This window comes from Panthera leo, chromosome A2 (assembly GCF_018350215.1).
Source record: "Panthera leo isolate Ple1 chromosome A2, P.leo_Ple1_pat1.1, whole genome shotgun sequence".
NCBI lineage: Eukaryota > Metazoa > Chordata > Mammalia > Carnivora > Felidae > Panthera > Panthera leo.
The window spans coordinates 21,118,618-21,142,624 of NC_056680.1; the positions used below are offsets into that span (position 1 = coordinate 21,118,618).

General features: G+C 39.4%; 1 protein-coding gene across 1 annotated transcript in view; it reads right to left on the bottom strand.

Moving 5' to 3' along the window:
• The window catches only part of NEK4 (NIMA related kinase 4), a 47,053-nt gene extending 24,609 nt beyond the window's left edge, over positions 1-22,444 (bottom strand). The window contains 15 exon segments of the mRNA XM_042929625.1: positions 664-797; positions 1,255-1,460; positions 2,705-2,793; positions 4,111-4,220; positions 5,006-5,072; positions 5,538-5,690; positions 6,199-6,369; positions 12,706-12,764; positions 12,767-13,082; positions 15,237-15,378; positions 17,130-17,284; positions 18,856-18,963; positions 19,155-19,352; positions 20,285-20,551; positions 22,193-22,444. Coding sequence (XP_042785559.1) covers positions 664-797; positions 1,255-1,460; positions 2,705-2,793; positions 4,111-4,220; positions 5,006-5,072; positions 5,538-5,690; positions 6,199-6,369; positions 12,706-12,764; positions 12,767-13,082; positions 15,237-15,378; positions 17,130-17,284; positions 18,856-18,963; positions 19,155-19,352; positions 20,285-20,551; positions 22,193-22,285 — 2,268 coding nt within the window. The 5' untranslated portion in view covers positions 22,286-22,444.
• Positions 22,445-24,007: the final 1,563 nt, after the last annotated feature.

Below are 24,007 nucleotides of genomic sequence, written 5' to 3' on the forward strand. Positions count from 1 at the left end.
TAGGAACGTAAAATGGTGCAGCTGCTTTGGAAAAGAGTTTGGCAGTTCTTCAAAACGTTAAACGCAGACTTTCCATATGATTTAGCAATTTCCACTTCTAGATGCATACCCAAGAAAAATGAAAACCTATGTCCACACAAAAAACTTGTACACAAATGTTCACAGCAGCATTACTCATAATAGCCAAAAAGTGGAAGCCTAAGTGTCCATCAGCTGATGAACAGATAATCAAAATGTGGGATAGCTACAGAATGGAATAAATAGCATTTGACCATATAAAACAATGAAATATCTGATATATGCTACAACATGGATGAATCTTGAAAACATTATGCTGAGAGAAGCCAATCACAAAAGACCACATGTTTTGTATGATTCCATTTAAATGAAATGTCCAGAACAGGCAAATCTACAGACACAGAAATATCAGTGGCTGCTTAGGGGTGGAGGGCTTGGGGACAATGGAGAGTGACGATACAGGCTCTCTTTTGGAGGTATTAAATGTTCTAACATCAGCTGTGGTAATGGCTGTACAATTCTGTGAACATACTAAAAACCACTGAATTGTATGCTTTAAATGCGTGAAATGGATAATTTCAAAAGTCTGTTAAAAAGAATTCCATCGCACAAGCAGTTGACACATTAGGCTGATGGGACACTCACCTCTCTCTCCACTTCATCCTCCTCTTCCAAAAGATCATACACCTGCTCCAAAAGTTGAATCCCCAGGCCCTGGATTACATCAGCTCTCAAGACTTCAACTATTCTTCTGATCTTTTCAGAACCTGGCATGATAGCTAAAAAGAAATAACAAAGATAGGGAAAAATAAACACTTCACTGCAACAACAACATGTTTTTGTAAAAATCTTGTCATGTTAAGATTTTTTTCACTTTGACAAGAGCTTGGTTTAAGCACTTCATGTATTTTTAATGACTACAAATGTATACATGAACTTACACTTCATGTCTCGTTACCAATCTCTTAAACCTAAATCTACAGCTATCTAATTTGAAGAAAAGCCACATGAAAAACCCAAACATGCATTTTATTTATATTTATTTTTTAAAAACAATTTGCATGCAACTTTTCAGGAACACAACTATTGCATAAAACAAGATATGCCTTTTATGGAGTTATTGAAAGAAAATAATTAAAAAAAGCAAAAACATTTTGGGAGCATTAGCTTCTTGGTGTGACACATTTCTCCAATAAACATGCTTTCCAGTTTGCTGTAAAAGAATAAACTGATCACCAGAGGGTAGCTCTTTAAAATGGAGTTCCTCAGCTTCTTCTGCAACTTTCCCATGAAGTATCAGTGTATCTCGATACTTCCGATGAAGTTTAAATTCTGACACTGGATCTGGAACGAGGAGATCTTCATAGCTCTCCTTAGGGTCTAATTTTAGGGTCTGAGTCATCAGTTGGACCAAGTCACTCATTTCATTTGTATGACCTTTCCTGGGGGGAGCGGGGGGGGGGGGGGGGGGGGGGAGAAAATAAGTCCCCTTGTGATTTCATTGGCTTTATGAGAATTTTTCATCAAAAAATTAGATGCAAAACAACCTTCAGGAAGTTCTTCTAAATAGGCAAGTAAGCTCTTACAGACAGACCCTTCTGTAAATAATAAGTATAAACCCAACAAAATTAAAACTCAAGTATGTGAAGACAATGGAGCATATACAAAACCTGTATGCAGGTTCTGTAGGGGCGTCAACACCTTTTAGCCTAAGGGCCATAGGCAGCTAAAGTACAAAAGAAAACCCACAGTCTTTCTGGCCTGCAGAGACAAAGGACAAAGTTCAATCATAGCCACTAGAGAGTGAAATTTTAGAAAGGAAAGAGCCAGAAAGAAGCTCCAGGTTCTATGTATAAATTCTGCCCAACTATTTGCAAGTAACTTAATTACATCCACATACAAAGTTCAAGAATATCAAGCAATACAAAAATACCAGCTCCCAATGAGATAAAATTGACAATGTCTGACATCCAGCCAAAAGTATCAAACCTGCAAAGAAGCAGGAAAATAGCACACCTTTATAAAGAGAAAAAAATCAGTTAATAGAAACAGACCCAAAAGTGACACAAGTGATAGAATTAGTTGATAAGGACACTTAAGTGGTTATTATAAATATATTCCGTATGTCCAAGGTAGAGGAAAGCATTAACATCTTAAGGAGAGGCATGGAAGATATAAAAAGACCCAAATAGAACTCCTAGAAATTAAAAGTACACTATGTTAAATACATGAGATAAGATTAGCAAACTAGACGCTGTAGAAGAAAACACTAGTGAACTCAAAGATATGGCAGTAGAATCTATGAAAAATGAAACAGAAAAAAGTCTAAAACACATGAACACCATCAGTGAGCTGTGGGACAACTTTAAACAATCTAATATATAGGTAATTAAAATCCTCAAGAAGGCAAAAATGGATCCAAAAAAATTTTGAAGAAGTAACAGCCAAAATTTTTATGGATCTGATGAAAATTATAAACCCATAGATCTTAAAAGACATTCTAGAAGAATTCTGAATGAAATCAGATGTGTTCATTAGAAGAGATTATTTTTAGCTCTAAGATGTACAAAAACCCATTTATAATGTTATCGATGACAGCACTGCAGGTCTGAACACCATGACAAACGTATATTTAGGATTAATTCAAACAGAAATTGTTTATGAAAGAAGAAAAACAAGAACATACCGTTCTTTGGAATCCCCATCTGATTTATCAGTTGAACTTGTAGAAGAACTTAATTCATCCTCAGAGAGACAGTGGATGACTTTCCTTTCCTATTAATGTTTGGAAAAACACAATTCCACATGACAACACAACCAGAATGTAATGCATGCACCACTCTCAGATGCAATGTCTACATACAACACACACCTACATCCAATTTAACCAGACAATCTAATGATATAAAAATTGAAGTTACTTTCCCCAAATGATGTCCCAGTTCACCAATAAAGTACACAAGTGAACCATGAAGAACCTTAAAGGGAAATTTTACAAGGCCCTGGAAAGTCTCAGCTATGAATAAATTTTCTTTCCAGAGGCGAGTGGACAAACAGTTCTGGTACTCCAACTCCCACACAGAGGGCTGGTGCTCTAAAGAATTTTAAACTAGAAAAAATGCCACATAAATAAAAGCAACCTCAGTTTATATCGGAGACTCTTTGTTAAAATACTTTAAAGGAGTACTTGACTTAATTACACACAAACCTTAAAACTTTAGACAATGGAGAAGACTGTGTTAATTAGTGAAACAATTTATTCATAGAATATTGTTATACTTTCAAGAGCAAGAAGTTTCTGTTTTTAAAAATAATTATATGCTCCTAGAAATAATGTCAGAAAGTGCAGTACAGAAAAATGGATCATTTTTCCTGAAGTATCAATACACAAAAAAGTGAAAATGGGTTGGAAACCTGCAATTACCTATGTAGCCACTAGGTGCTGCCCCTACATCATCCCTAGGCGAGAAGGTGATGAACTCTGACACAAACAGGAAACTGAGCAAAGATAATAAGCAAGTGAGACTAAAATTTGGCCAGGTAGGTGGGTATATTGGTTACACAGCAGAATAAGCAAAAGGTTGCCTAATGGAAGCCGTTTAAAGTCTTGTTTTAAATACTACCTAAAGAAAGATAGTAACTAACCTACCAACTGCTTATAAGAGCACCTGTAAAACTCATTCCCTTAATGGTACAAAAATAACCTTCTTAATTATTATTCACCAGTTCTTTTCCTTATCAAGAGTGAAAAGGTGGGGTGCTTGGGTGGCTCAGTCAGTTAAGCATTATACTCTTGATTTCAGCTCAGGTCACGATCTCACAGTTGTGAGATCAAGCCCTGTGTTGGGCTCCACATCCATGCTTAAAATTCTCTCTTCCTCTGCCTCTCCCTTGTGAGCACTTTCTTTCTCTCTCTCTCGCTCTCGCTCTCCTCAAAAAAAAAAAAAAAAAAAAAAAAAAAAAGTGAAAAGGCAGAACTTAAGCCAGTTCTGTCCCAGAAATAAATGGAGCTGGCAGTTATGAGGCTTACTGTATTAGGCTTGCCAGATGATATAGACACGTCCCCCCTTTCCATAGGACTATGTAATATACCTGAGCCGCACAGCAGTCAGAAGACAACCATCGGCTAGGGGTGGGCTGGCCTTCCTCTGGTGGTTTCCCTGGTCCTGATGCACTCAGAGAAGCTCTCCTCACTGAAGGGCCTGAAAAAGTGACCACCCCAGCAGTTGTTTGTAGTGGGCTGGCCCCAAAAGAAGAGCGCTTTACACAGGATATATGAAAGATACCCCAGCAAGTGCCAGCCCAGAAGTACCTCAGACAGCATATTCATCATCACTCTGGTACCTGACATCTCAGCTCAAACCTCAGCTCTAGGTCTACCGGTGCTGTGACCCTGGGCAAGTTATTTAAGCCCTCCAAGCCTCAGTTTCCTCAGCTGCAAAATGGAGATAATGCTGCCTGCCTTTGACAGCTACTGTAAACATGAGATGAGACAATGCTCTTAAAACGTTTACCATAATGCTTGAGACATAGTCAGCATTCAATAAATGGAAACTGCTAGTCCTGTTTTTAGATGATAGCGATAAGAATGATCACAGCCCTCAGCCCAGGGAAGCACCATTCTCCCAGCTTCCTCTCTCTGTTCCTGAGAAGATACCACTCTTTGACCAGCAGAATCTGAACATGGAAACAAACTGAACACTCACTCCATTTCCTGTCTGAAATCTCCCAGGAGTTAATGCCACTCAAACCCCTCTTGCTCTCTTTTTAATATCCTTTTCCTCTGATAATACAAGTTCCAGACCCAACAGCCGCATATGTTGATTTTTTTAAAGATTTACCAAGAAATTTTAAAAATTCTCCCAAATCTGTTTCCCAGATGGATCACTGATGCTGAAAATACTTCACATCTCACAATCAGAACCAATGCTACATCCATAAGCCATACCAACAACTTCCAATAGATGAAGGAAAGAGAAAACTTTACCTGAGGGGAACACCTCTTCCTGTGACTGCTTTAGTCGCCTCCTCTCTCTTGCTGATAATGGTCGATCCTTTTAAAGAAAGTCCGTTACTTTCATTCCTTCTTACTATTTTTAGAACACCTGGAATGCGTGACATTATCATCCAGCACTATAGGACAGGCCTTCCACAGGCCTTTAAAGGAACGTGTTTGAAACCAGTCATATCCTGGTTACAACTACTAGCTAGAATGATCAGAACACTCATTTCTGGGAAGTACTCATTTTTGGAAGGGTAAATGGAAAATTTTGCATTTCCTACATTCAGAATCTACTTTGGTATCCTTAATTAAGTGGAAGCAACCATCCCTGGAACTATAGAATCTGTCCATTTCAATGAAAGCTTCTGCTGAGAATCACAAATTTGTCCCCTCCATTGTTTGGCAAAAGGCAGGGCTAAGATGTTTTAACAGAAAACTTCACAATATATATAGGATTTTTATAACGAAAAAGTTTTATAAGAAGGTTGAAACGAATCCAATATACACTCCAACAAACCTTGGATGATGGCACCTCCCTGCTGCTCGAACAGCTCACAGTAGACCCAATGACCACTTTACTTTGATTTTCAGCATCTTTTTGTGATAATGTGATATCCGTTTTTCCGATAGTGGGAAGAGAAGGCAAAAGTCGAGGAGGAGCCTCTTGGAACTTAAATAATTAAAAAGGGGAGGTGGGAATTATCAGTTTCATATACAACCATTTCCAAAGTTCCCCTACCAGTAAGTCTCCTATGTATTTGGCAGTGATTTGCTCTCAAAAACTTCAAAACATTGCATTTTATTGGAAGGAAACTCTGCCAAAAGTGAATTACCATCTGAGAAGCTTATAGACAGGGTGCTTGTGAAAGAAATGAGGTGTAGACATGATTCTATGCAGAAGATAAGGGAGAAACTATTCATCAGTATAACACAGGAGGGATCAGAGAAATACTCTTGTTAGCCTGTTCCTTTAACTCTCAAGAGGATTTGTCCATTTTTGATGGAAAAGATAAGAGCTTTACTCTGTTTCCAACTCACTGACATTTGAAAACTAATATTTAGCATCTTACCATTGCTACCCCTCTCCATATGTTCCCTGCATTTCTTATGTATCTTTTTGGCAACTGTTAGTCATTCTAAATAAAGTCTATTTCCCAAGCAACAGCACAGTGACTTACTTCAAAGAGATCTCCGCTGACCTGTGTCCTTTCCCCACTGTGTTCAGGGTGTTCTCTTTTCTTCTGTCGTCGTTGTCGAGAGAGGGAAGGCTCAGACCCGGAGCTGTGTGGCTGTAAACCTGGGTTGGTCCTGTCTGGTTTTTCTAGAACACATTCACCAGCAACTTGATCCTTAAGAATAATGAAATTAAACAAACAAAAAAGAAAACAGAATAATGAGATAGTCTTGAACTTCCAAGTGACCAAACTATTTTAAAATTATAAACGGAAATGAGTGTCTTTATCAAAATGAATGCTCATTTGCAGTGTGGACAGGCAAAGACAAAATGCTGACATTGGTTATCCACATTTTCTGGCTTTTTTTCCTCTTTTCCCAAATAAAAGTAAGTAATTATTTTAATTACATTACTCAGATTGTTATTAACCCAAACTACTGACGTTCGATTCATGTTTTAAAAAAATACTTCTTTTCATAACTTTTAATAGGATTTGTATTTGGAAAACTAGGAAACGTTTTAAATGAAATCCAATTTAATATATACATACTTCCCAAGTAAATATCAGTTATTTGGATACACCCTAAAAAGCACCAAGAAAACAGCACTGGGTTTGGAGTCAAATGGAATCCTATCTGAGAAACTTAATACTCCTGAACCTCAGTTTCCTCCTCGATAAAGCGGTATAATGCCTCACACACACTGCCTGACTGAAGCAGGCTGGAGGAGATGGTGCATTCAAGTACTTAGGACTCTGTCTAGGACATACTAGATGCTCAAAAAACAGGAGCTATTCCTAGCAGTAGTGATGATAAGGTAAATTACCTTCTAAGTTATAAAGATCACAAAGGACTTAGTATTTTATTTGGATAGCTGGTTTTAGAAACAAATGCATACAAATTATTAAAATAAAATAGATTTTTACATTTCTTTTTTCTCCATTTTTTTTTTTTTTAAGAGAGAGACAGGGAGAGTATGCACAAGCAGGGAAGAGAAGCAGAGAAAGAGAGAGAGAGAAAGAGAGAGAGAGAGAGAAAGAGAGAGAGAGAGAGAGAGAGAGAGAGAGACAGAGAATCCTCAAATCCCCAGCAGGCTCCATGCTGAGTGTGGAGCCCAAAGCAGGGCTCAATCCCACAACCTTGGGATCATGACCCCAACCGAAATCAAGAATCCGATGCTCAACCAACTGAACGACCCAGGTGCCCTTTATGTTTACTTCTTAAACAATTTTTAACTATCAGAACATCTGACAGATGGACACTGGTAATTGAATCTCATTCAAGCAGCACATTTTTATCAAGAGCCCCTGTGTGGTACATTTTAGAAAGAAAAACAAAAAATGCAATGTTAATACAAGGTGAGGTTGCTTTTTTAAAAAAAATTTTTATGGTTATTTATTTATTTATTGAGAGACAGAGAGCAGGGGAAGGCAGAGAGAGAGAGAGAGAGAGAGAGAGAGAGAGAATGAATCCCAAGCAGGCTCCATGCTGTCAGCACAGAGCCCAACATGGGGCTTGAACTCACAAACCATGAGATCATGACCTGAGCCAAAATCAAGAGGCAGACACTTAACCAAGTCCCACCACCCAGGAGTCCCGCCCTGAGGTTGCTTTCTAAGAGTCATTATCATCTACCATTTAGGTTCTCTGCCAAACACAAACTAACAACTCCTGTAAGAAAATAATTTGTAAATTTATTATTTCGAGTCCATGTAACATTATACAAAAAATATAGCAAATGATTATATGTTTACAATATTATACAATAAGCTGGCTGAACAAGGAGACCCTGATAATAAATAGTGATATAATTCTGGACAGTGAAATAAATTTTTCTCTGCTGATAAGTACAGGATATTCAAATAAAGTTTATACAGATACAAGAATGACAGAACAAATGACTTAAGCAATTCATTTCTCAATGAAATCCAATTGGTCCTAAAAAACTTCTACCTTTATCAATAAAAACAGTAACAACAACAACAACAACAACAAAAAAGAGGAAATGCTAGACATGAAGTTCTATCAGAGAAACAAAAAACCCGTGTGATATATGTAAAAAAAAGATAGTGATCAGGAACAAGACAAAGATGTCCACCTTCACTACTTCTACTCAATACCATACTAGAGGTTCTAGCCAGGGCAGTTAGGCAAGAAAAAGAAATAAAGGCAACCACATCTGAAAAGAAGAAATAAAACCATCTCCATTTTCAGATAATATGATATTATATTCAGAAAATCCTATAGTTCATTATAAAAAAATTATTAAAGGGGGTCTGGGTGGCTCAGTCCGTTAAGCATCCAACTCTTGATTTTGGCTCAGGTCATAATCTCACGGTTTGTGAGATCAAGCCTGGTATCGGGCTCTGTGCTGGCGGCACAGAGCCTGCTTAGGATTCTCTCTCTCCCTCTCTCTCTGCCCCTCACCTGCTTGCACTCTCTCTCAAAATAAACATTAAAAAAATTATTAGAACCAATAGAGAATAGATGAGTTCAAGGTTGTAGGACATAGGGCCGATATGCAAAAATCAACTGTATTTCTATACACAAGCAAAGAACACTATGAAGATAAAATTAAGACAACTCCATTTATAGTAGTATCAAAAGGAATAAAATATTTAAAAATGAATTTAATAAAAGAAGTGCAAGGCTTGAATACTAAACAGCAAAAAGTCTGTTAAAGACCTAAATAAATAGAAAGACATCTCATGTTAATGGACTGTAAGACTTAAATATTAAGATAGCAATACTGTGGAAATGATCTACAGATTCAATGCCTATTGAAATCTCAGCCCATTTTGCAGAAATTAACAAGCTGGTCTTAAAATGGAAATGCAAAGGACCCCAAATAGCCAAAACAATACTAAGAAATAATAATAAAGTTGGGGGTGACTGGGTGCCCCAGTCAGTTAAGTGACTGACTTCAGCTCAGGTCATGGTCTCATGGTTCATGAGTTTGAGCCCTGTATTGGGTTATCTGCTCTCAGCACATAGCCTGCTTTGGATCCTCTGTCTCCCTCTGTCTCTGTCCCTCCCCTGCATATGTGCACACATGTGTGCACACTCTCTTTCCCGAAAATAAACATTTAAAAAAGAAAGTTGAAAGACTTCAACTTCTCTACAATAATTAAGACTGTGTTACTGACAGGGGGCAGACATACAGATCAACAGAACAGAACTAAGAGTCTAGAAATAAGCCATTACATTTATAGTCTATTGATTTTCAACAAGAATGCCCAGACAATTCAATGGAGAAAGAATAATCTTTTAATGAATGGTGCTAAGACAAGCTGATATTCATACGAAAGCATGAAGCTGGACCCCTTCTTCACACCATACACAAAAATTTAACTCAAATGGGTCACAGACTTAAATGTAAGAGCTAAAACTATACACTCTTAGAAGAAAACATAGGGATAGGTATCCATAACACCAAAAGCACAAGTGACAAAAGAAAAAATAGACAAAACCGGACTGCATCAAAATTACAAACTCTTGTGCTTCAAAGGATACCATCGAGAAAATGAAGAGAACTCACAGAAAGGGAAATAATATCTTCAAATCTTATACCTGGTAAGGGACTGACATCTAGAATAAAGAACTCTTACAATTCAACAATAAAAAGATGAATAAACCAATTAAAAAGTGGGCAAAGGATCTGAAACAGTACTTCTCCAAAGTAGGTATACAGAAGGCCAATAAGCACATGAAAAGATGCTGAACACAGTTAGTCATTAGGGAGATGCAAATCAAAACCACTGTTAAGATACCACTTCATACTCACTAAGATAAGCTAGGAAAAAAATAATACAAAACAGAAAATACCAAGTATTAGTGAGGATGTGGAGAAACTGCAACTCTTGTATATTGTTGGGAAGTAAAATGATGCAGTTGCTTTGGAAAATAGTTTTAGAGTTCCTCAAAAAGTTAAACGTAGAATTAGCATACGTAAGACCCTGCAATTCCACTCTTAGATACATACCCAAGAGAACTGAAAACGTACGTCCACACAAAAACTTATGTATAAGAATGTTCATAACAGAATCACCCATAGTAACCAAAAACTGAAAACAACCCAAATGTTCATCAACTGATGAATAAAACAAATAAAATTACAATACAATACAAATAAAACATGGTATATACATACAGCGAATTTATTTGGCAATTTAAAAAGGAATGAAATACTGGTATATGCTACAACATGAAGAAATCTTGAAAACATTATGCTAAGTAAAAGACGCCAGACACAAAAGTCCCTAAATTTATGATCCTATTTCTAGGCCTACCTCATTTCATTATACTCCACTTAATTGCGCTTCACAGATACTGTATTTTTTACAAACGGAAAGTCTGTGGTAGCTCTGCAATGACCAAGTCTACCGGCACCATTCTTTCCAACGGCCTTTTCTTGCTTTCTGACTCTGTCATGTTTTGGTAATTCTCACAATGTTTCAAATGTTCAATAGTACAATAGTTGTTATGGTGATCTGTGATCTGTGGTGTTACTATTGTAGTTGTTTTGGTGCACCACAAATTGTGCCCATAAAAGATGGAGAACTTAACTGATAAATGCGTGTGTTATGATTGCTCCACCTACTGGCCATTCCCCCACCTCTCTCCATCTTCTTGGGACTTCTAACTCCCTGAGACACAACGATATGAAAATTAGGCCAATTACTAACACTACAATGGCTTCTAAGTGTTCAAGGAAAAGGAAGGGTCAACCAATGTATCAAAAACTTCACTGCTGTCTTAAAGAAATTGCCACAGTCACCCTTACCCTTCAGCACCTACGGCATTGGTCAGCACTCATCAGCATTGAGGTAGGACCCTCCACCAGCAAAAAGATTATGATTTCCTGAAAGCTCAGATGATGGTTAGACTATAATGTAAACATAACTCTTACATGCACCAGGAAACCAAAAATCTCATGTGACACCCGGTACTGCAATGTTTGCTTTATTGCAATGATCTGTAATTGAACCCGCAATATCTCTGAAGTATGCCTGTACATGAAATGCTCAGAATAAGCAAATCCATACAAATAATGGTTGCAGGGGCTAGAGAGTGACTATTAGTGGGTATAGGGTTTATTTTTGAGGCTATAAAAATGTTCTGGGGCAGTTGGGTGGCTCAGCCCATTAAGCCTCTGACTCTTGATTTCGGCTCAGGTCACAATCTCATGGTGGTGGGATTAAGCCCCTAGCTGGGCTCCATGCTGAGTGTGGGGCCTGCTTGGGACTCTCTCTCTCCCTCTGCCCCTCCTCCCCTGCTCCTGCTTGCATGCACGCTCTCGGTCTCTCAAAAGAGAAAATAAACATTACAAAAAATGTTTGGGAATTAGACAGTATGATTGTATAACTCTATAAACAGACTAAAAATCACTGAATTAGTACTGTGAAATTAGAAAAAAATGAAAGAAGTATACCTGAATATAATTTGAGAGCCAAGCAGAACACATAATTTTATCTACAAAATACTAGGAATCCCAGTGTCCAAAGAAAGCTTAAGACTTCTGTCTAATGACTTTAAGTGACAAGAGCATTACACGTGGGCTTTTCCACAAAAATAAAATTTTATTAGAAACATTTGAATATAAATGTATAAAATAGTTTTATATATCTATATAAAAATGATATCAAATATATTTAGCATAGTATAAAAACAGTTAATATACAACTTAAATATATTTTTAGAATATTTTACATATAAAAACGTAAAGTTCACCAAATGTTCTTTCTCTCTAATCCTCAGCTATTGCCATGCTTCATTTAACTCGGGCTTCTTTCCAAATTCAAGTAAAAGTTAACCTTTAAATTTACTCAGAACAGTCTCTTAGTATCAAAATCCTTTTGCTCATTTGCTTTTCTCCTTCTTTTCTTTCCCCTTTGGTTCCAATACATATATATATATTTTTTTATTCTTAAGAAATGAGATCAATCACTAACTTTTCAAGAGCAAGAAGAAATGTGATGTTACCTACTTGTTGGAACTACCCATCCATGTGGAGGCCTACGGAAGAGTGACAAAAAAATGGGACAAAACATACAAGTACCCTGCTTCCACCAAATACCCTATGCCAGGGCACAGAAGGGATCTAAGAAGCCCTGGGTCCTATCCTTTAGTTTGTGTAATGTTTATTTAAAAAGAAATTTTTTTTAATGTTTATTTATTTTTGAAGGAGAGAGAGACAGAGAGTGAGCAGGGGAGGGGCAGAGAGAAAGGGAGACACAGAATCCAGAGCAGGTTCCAGGCTCTGAGCTGTCCACATAGAGCCCAAAATGGGGCTCAAACTCACGAGCCACAAGATCATGACCTGAGCCAAAGTCAGATGCTTAACTGACTGAGCCACCCAAGCACCCCAGTTTGTGGAATGTTTAAACTGGTACACAGAGTAACTAACTTTCCCAAAACACCAACTAGAACAGGACAAACAACACGAGCCACACCTTCATAACTGCACTTTCCAGTCATCTCTCTGAAACCAACACCTCATGCATATCACTCACCTGGCCTTTTGGCTTTTGGTCTGTGTTTAGGGGTTGCAGAGGATTCAGTCGGTCATTCCTTCCCCAGCAACATCACCAGAGGACCATGTGGGAATCAGGTTTCTGGGGTGAGTGCTGGGCTTTGTGCCATCCTGCAGCTTCTCCTTCACTTGAGAAATACCACATTTACCTTCTAGCTCATTCTCCCGAACTAAGCCATCTTTCAGTGAGTCCCTCCTTTCTGAAGGTAGGATGTCAATATTCACTCTACTGATCGTGGCTAGTGATTCTGCAGTATTGCTCACGTCCAGCTTGGAGGTGTGGACTTTCAGACTTGCTGGTGACTTCAAGGGGCCAGTGACCATGGGTTTCTCCTGGGACAAATATTTGTCTTCACCCTGAGTGAAAATAGGCTTCTAATTTATTATAGCACTCCTCACACCCCATAAAATTAACTCAAAAGGAATGGCAGGTTCCTCAGAAGTTAAACATAGAATCATCACACAACCTGGGAATCTCACTCCTAGGTAAATATCTCGAAGAACTGAAAAGTAAGACTCAAACAGGTTATTTGCTCACCAGTGTTTAGAGCAGCATTATTCACACTGGCCTAAAAGTGGAAACAACCTCAATGTCCATTAGCAGATGAATAAACAAAATATAATATACACATACAATGGAATATTATAAAGCCATTAAAAGGAGTGAAGTACTGACACATGCTATGACATGGGTGAACCTTGAAAACATGCTGAATGAAATAAGCAAGACACAAAAGGACAAATATTGTATGATTAACTTATCTAGAACAGGTAAACTCCTAGAGACGGAAAGTAGATTAGAGGTTACCAGGGCCTGGGAACGGGAGGAATGGGAGACTATTGCTTAATGAGCACAGAGTTTGCTTGGAGCAATGAAAGGGTTTTGGAAGATAGTGGTGATGGTTGCACAACATTGTGAGTGTAGTTAAGGCCACTAAATTGTATGCTTAAAAATGGTTCAAAATGTCAAATTCTATGTCATAGATATTTCACAATAAAAGAAAATTTAAAAATTTAAAAATAAATCAGCAACCTAGATACAAGCACTAAAATTATAAAACTCCTAGAAAAAAACATAGCCATATGTCATCATGAACTTGGATTTGGCACAGGATTCTTAGATAGGACACCAAAAGTACAAGCAACATAAGAAAAAAAAAAAAAAGATAAATTGGCTTTCATCAACATTAAAAACTTTTGTGTATAACTGGACATTATCAAGAAAGTAAAAAGCCAGGGCACCTGGGTGGCTCAGTCTGTTAAGCATCTGACTCTGGATTTTGGCTCAGGTCATGATCTCACAGTTTGTGAGTTCGAGCTCCGTGTCTGGCTCTACACTGCCAGTGTGGAGCCTGCTTGGAATTCTCCCCTCCCCTCCCCTCCCCTCCCCTCCCCTCCCCTCCCCTCCCCTCCCCTCCCCTCTCCCTCTCCCTCTCTCTCTCCCCCTCTCTCTGCCCCTCCCCTGCTCATGTTACTCTGTCTCTCTTTCAAAACAAATAAATAAACTTAAAAAAAAAAAAAAGCAAAAAAACCAAAGTATATAGCATGGGAAGAAATATTCGTAAATCATATCTCTGATAAGGAGCTAGTGTCCAGAAAATAGAAAGAACTCTTAGACCTCAACAACAAAACTACAAAAAACTCAATTAAAAAACGGGAAAAGGGCTTAACAGACATTTCTTGAGGGAAGAAATACAAATGGTCAAGAAGCTTATGGGAAGGGACTCTATGTCATTGGTCATCAGAGAAATGCAAACCCAGACTACACTCAGCATTTCACATCCACTAGGATGGCTAGAATGAGAAAAGTAGAAAATCACAGGAGCTGCTGAGGTTGTGGAGAAACCAGAACTCTTGTGGACTGCTGGTAGGAAAGTAAAATGGTGCAACCACTTTGGAGAACGGCATTGTGGTACCTCAGAAAGTAAACACAGAATTACCACACGACCCAGCAATTTCATTCCTATGCATATACGCAAAAGAACTGAGAACAGAGACTCAAAGACTTGTACCCAAATGTTCATACCAATAGCCAAAAGGTGGAAACAATTCAATACCCACCAGTGAATGACTGGATAAGCAAACTGTGGTGCACACATATAACGGAGTATCACTCAGACATAAAAACTGATGAAGTGCTGACACATGCTACCTCAAAAACATCATGCTGAGTGAAAGAAGCCAGACGCGAAAAGTCACTTATTATATGGTTCCATTTATATGAAATACTTGGAGTAGGCAAATCCACAGAGACAGAAAACACATTGGTGGTTTCCAGGGACTGGATGGAACAGGGAATGAAGATGATTACTTAATGGTCTGGGGTTTCCTTTTGGGGTGATGTGAAATGTTTTGGAACTAGATAAAGATGGTGGTTGCACAACATTGTGAATGTACTAAATGCAATTAATGGCTTACTTTAAAATGGTTAACTTGATGTTATGTAACTTGCTTTGAATACCTACTATTTTAATAGTTGCTAAAATACATACCCTTTAAAATGAAACATACCATTACATATGTCTTGGAGCCCTCAGAAGAGTGAGGCTGGAGGGGAAAGACTTTATGATTTGATTCAGCCTTTCCAGAAACCACTGCAGCAACAGGTTTCGATTTAGAGTCACCGTTTTTAATATTATTTTTGGAGGTCTTTCTTTATGAGGAAGAAAAGAAAAAATTATCATCAGTATAGTGAAGATTAAAGGTTTTTACATATATAGAGAAATGTGTGTATGTATTATAAGAACCATAGAACTAGTCCATTTAGAGAGAATATTCTTCCAAAAACCAGGCAGCAGCATTCTGCAAAACACCTGACCGGTACTTTTGTTTTTAATGTTTATTTATTTATTTTGAGAGAGAGAGAGAGAGAGAGAGAGAGAGAGAATCCTAAGCAAGCTCCATGCTGCCAGCATACAGCCTGATGCAGGGGCTCAATCTCATGAAACATGAGGTCATGACCTGAGCCAAAATCCAGAGTTGGATGCTTAACCAGACAGAGCCACCCAGGCACCCCTGACCAGTACTCTTCAAAAACAATCAAGGTCATGAAAAACAAAGAAAGTGAGAAACTGTCACAGACACAAGGTGACTAAGGAGATAGGAGGACTAAATGTAGTATGATATCCTGGATTGGATCCTGGCAGAAAAAGGACATTAGTAGAAAAACTAGAGAAAGCCAAATAAAGTCTGGAGTTCAGTCAACAGTAAGCCACTGATGCCATTTACGGTATGTCAACGTTTACAACAGGAGAAACTGGGTGACGGGTATACATAAACTCTCTGTGCTCTCTCTGCAACTTGTCTGTAAATACAAGACTATTCCAAAATAAAAAATCTATGAGAAATTACCTTATGTACAGAAGAACCGGCATAATTTTCAAGTTTCATATGTTTGTGATTAAATCACAACTGCTTTGCCAAGTTTCAGAGTATGCTCAGCCTGGACTTGCAGAATAAAAGTGTAGAGGATTAATATCCCCAACTCTTTTAGTGTGACATTTCTACAACTGAGCTAACTAATAACCCTTTGGAGAATTCAATGGGAGGGTGAGACCAGTGCTGTGGAAGGCCAAAGGTCTGTGTGATGCCAAATTATAGACAATGTAAATAAAAAGATGGTCTTTCTTTATCCCCTGGGGCCTCTCTAGTATTGCTCTCCAATCTAACATGTCACAAGACACAGATCACGAAGCTCTTGTCCAGCCCTAACTCTTACATCCTGAAACAGCTATTTAGTGAAGGTAACACCTGCCAAAGAAAGAAATTTTTCTCTTGAGAAATTTATATGAGTGAAGAGGGAAACTTACAAAAGCTCTCAAATTTGAGTGCTCATTCTTAAACATGACTATTATCTTACATGGCACATAATGTAAGAGGCTTCTTAGACAATCTCACTTTCATATGGTTTCTAAAATATATATTCTTTTGAAAGAATTGTAATTGATAGGTCTTGGAATCCTCTGAGGAATTTAAAGTCATTCTCTAAATGGTTCCCTATATTTCTGATTTTAGCAATTAAGTAAACCTCAACACAAGCCCTAATCACACAATTTTCCTTCATGTTTAAAAACAAAAAATCACCGGGGCACCTGGGTGGCTCAGCCCATGAAGCATCTGACTCTTGATTTCGGCTCAGGTCATGATCTCGAGGTTCGTGAGTTCAAGCCCCTCGTCGGGCTCTCTGCTGACAGTACAGATTCTCTCTCCCCCTCTCTCTCTGCCCTCACCGGCTCATTCGCATGCACTCTCTCACTCTCACTCTCTCAAAATAAATAAATAAACTTAAGAAAATAATAAATAAAAATTTAAAAATCACCATAAATTCTAACATACGAAAATTATACAAGCTACCTTCTTTTACTCCGTCTATCTAGCCACCTATTTGCAAGGGAAGTATCTTACGCCTTTGTGGCCTCCAAAAACAAAGAGATTTGGCGCTTTATGTAAGGCTGCCTCAGGATGCTCCTCACAGAGGGTCTTTCTTCAGGCCTTTTGCTCAGCATTGTTCTTATTAGTTCTGCTAGCTCTGGACTATAGTCTTTCGGCATCGGCGGCAGCTACAAAGAGAAATGATATCACAATTACTACTACGATCTTGTGAAGCAAAGTCTGAAAGAAAAGGTAGAGGTTTCCCAATATTATTGGAAATAATTACCCACAGGAGCATCCGACTTCAGCTCAAGTCACGAACTCGCGGTTTGTGAGTTTGAGCCCCACATACAGCTCTCTGCTGTCAGCGCAGAGCCACTTTGGATTCTCTGTCCCCACTTTCTCTCTGCCCCTCCCCTACTCATTCATTTTTTTTTCTCTCTCTCTCTCTCAAAACTAAACATTAAAAATAAATAAATAAAAATAAAAGTACCTGTGTGTGTATGTGCACGCCTAATAAAGACATGTATGTTTTCATACAGACAGGAAAATGCTAGGAAGGCTGCACACAAAAGTGTTAGTAATGGTTATCTCCAGAGGATAGATGAGAATCGAAGGAGAGGGGAATTTACTCCTCCTCTCTTGTCTGATTCTTCAAGTAGTGGAATTATGGGCAAATTTTACTTTCTTGTGTGTTTTCAATATTTAAAATTAATTATTATTATTAATAATGTAATATTATTCAATAAATATTATTCAATAAGTATTCAATATTTAAAATTAATTATTAATTAAAATTAATTATTCAATATTTAAAATATTTAAAATTGAGTCTTGGCATAATATTAAAATCAGTAAGTGGGTTATAGCTTTAAAACTTAAGGGTGTGCACAGATGCCTCACACTAGAGAGGACAACCAGACTTATGGAACAAACATAGAAAGTTGGCCACTCTGGTGTCTATATTACACACATTGCTTTCTGCAGTTCTTAACTGCTTACTTGTGATTGCGATAATGATCAAAGGAGCAACATGTGCAATGAGTAGACTCACTTTATTTTTATTTATTATTATTATTATTATTATTATTATTATTATTATTATTTTACATTGTTGCAAAGTGTCCTCCAATCACCAGCTACTGAGCAAGCTGGGAATAGAATGGGTACTTCTTGCCCAGAGTAGACTCATTTTAGGTGGGACTCATTTAACCCAAACTACTTATAAGATGCTACCAATATTCCCTCAGGGCACCTGCACATTCTGTGGTTACAAGGTAGAGGTTTTCAAAAAGCCAACTCTTCAGAACGATTAAGCCACCTTCACAAATTAATATTAAAAAATATTAATCCCATTTCTTTTTTTTAAATATATATATTTGAGAGAGAGAGAGAGAGAGAGAGAGAGAGAGAGAGAGAGACAAAGTGAGTGGGGAAGGGGCAGAGAGAGAGGGCAACACAGAAGCCAAAGCAGGCTCCAGGCCCTGATCTGTCAGCACAGAGCCCGATGTGAGGCTTGAACCCATGAGCCATACGATCATGACCTGAGTCGAAGCCGGACACTCAACTGACTGAGCCACCCGGGCGCCCCTAGTCCTGTCTGTTTCTAGTTCAACCTTCCCCATAGAAGGGACATACCATTCTTACCTATCCAACTGACATCAATGATTACTCATTTCTGCCAATAGCTACTTACAAAGGTGCATTAAAGTAACTTTGCTCCAAATATTAAAACAATTAGTTCCAGAATATTCTTTACCTTTCCTTCAATAATCCGATAAACTAAAGAATTCATGTCTTTTGCATTGAAAGCATGCTTCAGGGTGGCCATTTCATAAACACAGCATCCCAGAGCCCAAACATCAGACTAGAAAAGAAAAACAGTAAACAGTTAAATGTCGGAATGCCTTACTTATATTTTTCCTCTTAAAAAAACAAAAACAAAACCAGACATTTTCCTTGAGCCAATTCACAGATAATTCTTCTATCTGATGGGTTCTGAAGTTACGAATACTGTCCTAGAGACAAGGTGAACTGGCATATGCAGCCCAATCCTACCTTATAGTTGTAGGGTTTGTTCGAAAACAGTTCAGGGCTCATGTAATAAGGTGTGCCGATGAGAGTGCTGGCCATGTCACAGTGGTTCTCTAACACCCGGGCAATTCCCAAATCACCCACTTTGATGATGTTTGTTCTTGTCAGGAAGACATTTTGAGTTTTCAGATCTCGGTGAAGGATGTGTTTTTCATGTAAATACTGAGGACAGAAATAAAACTTCATTAAATATTAATATACTGACCTACTTACTTATTCCTGTCTTCTTACATACCAGCAACAATTGCATGAGTTAAATAATCTCAGTTATCTACATAACAAAACACTATTGTTTTACAAAATCTCTAAACAAAAAGTCTGATTCACAACTTTCCAAAGCAAGGAATTAAGTTCCATGCATAGTGTGCCCAAAAATCTTCAAAATTGTTCCCGGTGCCTTGACAATGTTACCATTTAGCATTAAATGGTTCCAGTTAAAATACACTTACAAATTCCCACTGAAGGTAGAAAGACAACTGGTACAGAGTCAGATACACATTCCCTCACACTCATGAAATCTTCAGCTTAATAACATTTTCAAACATAACAAGATAACTCTTATTTGGAGAGAGTACCTTAGAATTTAAACAAAGTCAATCATTTCTGGACAAGTCTGCTCAGCTCCAGAGTAGTATTTCATAAACAGTCTCACTTTTGACTATGTGTATATTCAAACACAAACATATCTTGCATTTCTACTCACTCTGCCACAGCAGGGTTAAAGCCCAAATCCCCACAGTTTCGGCATATTAATTAACCCAACCACCTTGTGGTATGACATAGCTGACCAGCTGGCAACAGAAACGGTCATTCTTTGCTCTTTGTCAACTCAGGGCCCTTAAAATTGATTTTGCTATAAATATTAAGTGAATAGAGAACTGGCATCCCCCGCAAACCGAAATCCATGTCTACCTCAACATAGACATCATTTATTCAAAAACACTCGAATGCTATGGCGAGAGGGACTGGGTCCACCTCATAAATGGATTTTTTTTTTAAATACATTTTTTTTTTCATGAAGCATTTTCCTAAAATCCACCTGCCCTCTGCCTGTCACCTTGGAGCAAATGGAATGCTGGGAGTCTGGACAGTACCTGCAGAGCCATGGCGATCTGAACAAACCACTCCACCACCTGACTCTCAGGCAGAAGCCGCCCCTTCTGTTCTTTGAGCTTTCGGTACAGATCACCTCCTTCGCAGAAGCCCATGACGATGTACAGCAGACCGTCCCCTCCCTCCCATGACTCCTTGTAGGTGACAATGTTAGGGTGCTTCAACTGAGACAGGAGCTGAGCTTCCTGTTCAGCAGCGCGCCGCTCTCGGCTAGAGGCATTTCGGAGGTTCAGCTTTTTGATGACATACTACAGAGAAAACATATGATTTTACGGTGTGCATATAAGCATACAGTTTTATAGGTTTAAGAGTATTTAAGGGTTCTCCTGAATGTCCTCAAAACCAACCTCCCGGAGCCTATCAGATAACCTATTCATTTTGTTATTCACAAAGTGCAAAATTGGGAAAAAGATTTGCTATCACTTACTAATACTTTCAACAGGTTGGACTTAGAGCAGACTGGAGGGTCACAAAAAATGTATACTTCCCATCTGCATTTTATAATTTCATTAATGGATAAAAGAGGAGTCCATCTGAACATACAACTGGATCAATCGTAAAATCCGTGATAGAGATTCCTTAACCTCTAAGTTTCCCCTACAAAAGTATATAATATATGGCTTGAAAATACAGCTGCAGACAGAATGGGTCCTCAGATTGCATTAGATAATCAAAGGGATCCATGGCCTAATAAGGTTAAAAATCACTGATTCTCAACATTAAAAATTATTCCCATTAAAAAAAAAGTCAGGATCCTCTGACACCTAATACATTGTCCTTGACCAATTCATTATTCAACAAACACATATATAAATGTGCTTTGTAAAACATAAACTGCTGCTCACACATGAGGGGCTGTTATTACAACCAATACCCCATTCTCCACTCAAAAAAAATCCAATGACCTCCCCCACCTCCCCTATTTCTGAATAAATCTCTTATGCCCGAACTTGTGTTCCAGGCAGAGCTACCAGCACCTGACACCAGGCAGAATAGTCTAGAGGGCCTTATACTTGAAGGAACATCTCCTTTCAGCTTGCCTGGGGCACTGTCCCTATCCTGGTGTCATTATTAATAGCACCTCCCTTTAGTTTCAGAACTGTCCCAGTTTGTATGATACATTATATGGTCACCCTACTTATAAACCACTTTAAAGAACTGGCTCATTATCCTGAGGGTCAGGGGATAAAGTGCTTTAAAGAAAGGAATGGCAACATTAGTGTTAAGTTTGAGAAGGATCAGGGAGATGGCAATGAAAGTGATGGGTTCAAGAGTAAGCCATGTGGCAGGGAGGACCAGTGGAGGCCATGGCCACAACTCAGCTAAAGATAATGATGTCCTGGAATGGGGGAAGCGGGGGGTACCACTGGATACAGAACAGGCCTGCTGGCTTAGTGGGCAGCTGAATGGTGGCGGTGGTGTGTGTCAAGAATGACTTCCGGGTATGGCCAGCTTGGGCAACTGGATGGCAAGCGGTACTACTCACTAAAATGGGGACCGTGAAAGGTTTGGCGGGAAGGTGATGAACTGAGTTTTAAGCGAGTCCAGTAGTCTCCAGGTCAGATGTATGGGGCCCTTCGTCCAAAGAGTAATCCTTGCCAGGCGCTGTATGAGATTCTAGGAATGAATGATCTCACGGAATTGTCAGAGTGGAGAGGGTGTGTAGATCAAGCACAACAATTAACACTATAAAGAACTACAGGCAGTTTGGGGCGCATATGACAGACGGTACGGCCTGGCCTACTCTTGGTGGTATGGGGAGGTTTCGCTGAAGAAGGGACATCCGAAGTGAGTCTCCTTTAGACCTCTCCGCGCCTAGCCTTTGAACAGCGGCCTCGGCATACCGCTGCCTGCCCTCCACCCCCTGCCGGGCCCCAACCCCCGCCGACCTGCCTGCCGTCCCGCCGGTGCCTCACGAGCGTCACCTCCCCGTAGCTGCCCCTGCCCACGACCCGCAGGTAGCAGTAGGCGGCCAGGTGCATGTTCCCGGCGCCGGCCCAAAGCTGGGATGCGGCGGCAGCGGCGGCCAGGGTAGCGGGCCGCGGCGGGAGACCCCGCTCATGCCCGAGAAGCCGCGGTACTGGAGGCTGCGGAGACGGCCGGGCCCCGAGGCGAGTACGGAAGCCGGGCCCACAGCGACGCCGCTGCCATAGCGATCCCAGCCAACGCAGCACCGCGCACGCTCCGCCGGTCCGGAAACATCCACCACAGAGCCGAAGCGCCAGGCAGCCAGAGCGGTTCCGCTATTCGGGAGGACCGCCATAGAGCCCAGGCTCAGGACGGCCAGAGCGACTCCTCTGGTCCTTGCGCGCGGACCTTCGGTTCCACCGCCGGGAACTTCCGGGTGCGAGCAAAAATAAAAGCAGGGAAGTTTCCACCTACGTGATCTAAGTGCTTTGAAAGTATTGGTCCTTCTTTCTACAAATAAATTATCGACCGCCTACCGTGTGCCAGGCCGATAAAGTCCCTGTCCTCCTGAGATTCCCATTCTAATCGAGGATGACAGACTAGATTCTACAACTAACATTTGTTACGTTTGCTTTATCACACAATGGTTCAGGTATGCATCTAGCAATACATCTTATTTTTATGCATTTCAAAAGAAATTGAGGAGACCAGTACATTTCCCCCTAAACACTTAAGCTTGTGCATTAAGAAATGCAAAGAACTCTCATAACCATCCAAACCACTGCACTGTGATTTGACCAAATTCTGGCATGGTTTTTAACAGCTTGAGGTAGTGTCTGTAGGAGGACCCTCCTTAAAAGGCCCGTGTGTGAAAGTTCAAAGCTGCCGAAAGAATTTATCATTTGACACAGCGGACACCTCCCTTCCCTTTCCTAGAGCATTTACCTAAAAGAGTTTACAATTGTGAATCTTTCCTATGTCCCTGTTAGATAGATACATGGGTATCTCCTGTAACCAAGAGCACCTTTCTCAAGGACCTATAATCCACCCCTTTGAAGTGTAAGGTTTGCCTACATCCAAGAACCAGTTTTTGCCCAGTTGGAGGCAATATCGCCCCTGTTGAGAATGGGTAATGTTAACAGAAATTCAACCCAGCAAATTTGAAGATCGAATTGACTCTATTAAGCAATTCGTGAGTCAGGCAGCATCCTATATGGCAAGTAGAGAGATGCTCTAAGGAGTTGTTCAAAAGGGAAGGTTTTTACTCGAACTAAGGCAGGGCAAGCAAGTTATCTGAAAGAAAGGATTGTTTCAGGTCAGGACATATTTTTTTGTGAGGAAGGGAGTGGTGGGGTGTTTAATTATACAGATTATCTCACTTAGTGCTGATCAGGAAATTTCAGATTGAGTGTTAGAAGGTCACATTCTTGGGTTTGGTTGAAACTGTAATTAATTCTTGGTTTGCTCTTGGGGGCAGTGGAGGGGGCAAATGACTCCATCTGGGGCTTGTTGTCTCTTTTTTAATAATACTATTACCCCCAGAAAGTTAATTTATGATTTTCCCCAGTTAATCCCCACTTCCCCATTAGAGCCAAGTACATTAGCTCCTTTAATCCTTATATCAACCCTATGAGGCTGATACTTTTATCATCTTCATTTTACAGTTAAGGAAATTGAATCTCTGGGAAGTTAAGAAACTCATGCTAATGGAGAGAATAAAATGGAGTCAGCGTTGCTAAGAGGATTATTAAAATTGGGGCACCTGGCTGGCTCAGTTGGAAGAGCATGCAGCTGTT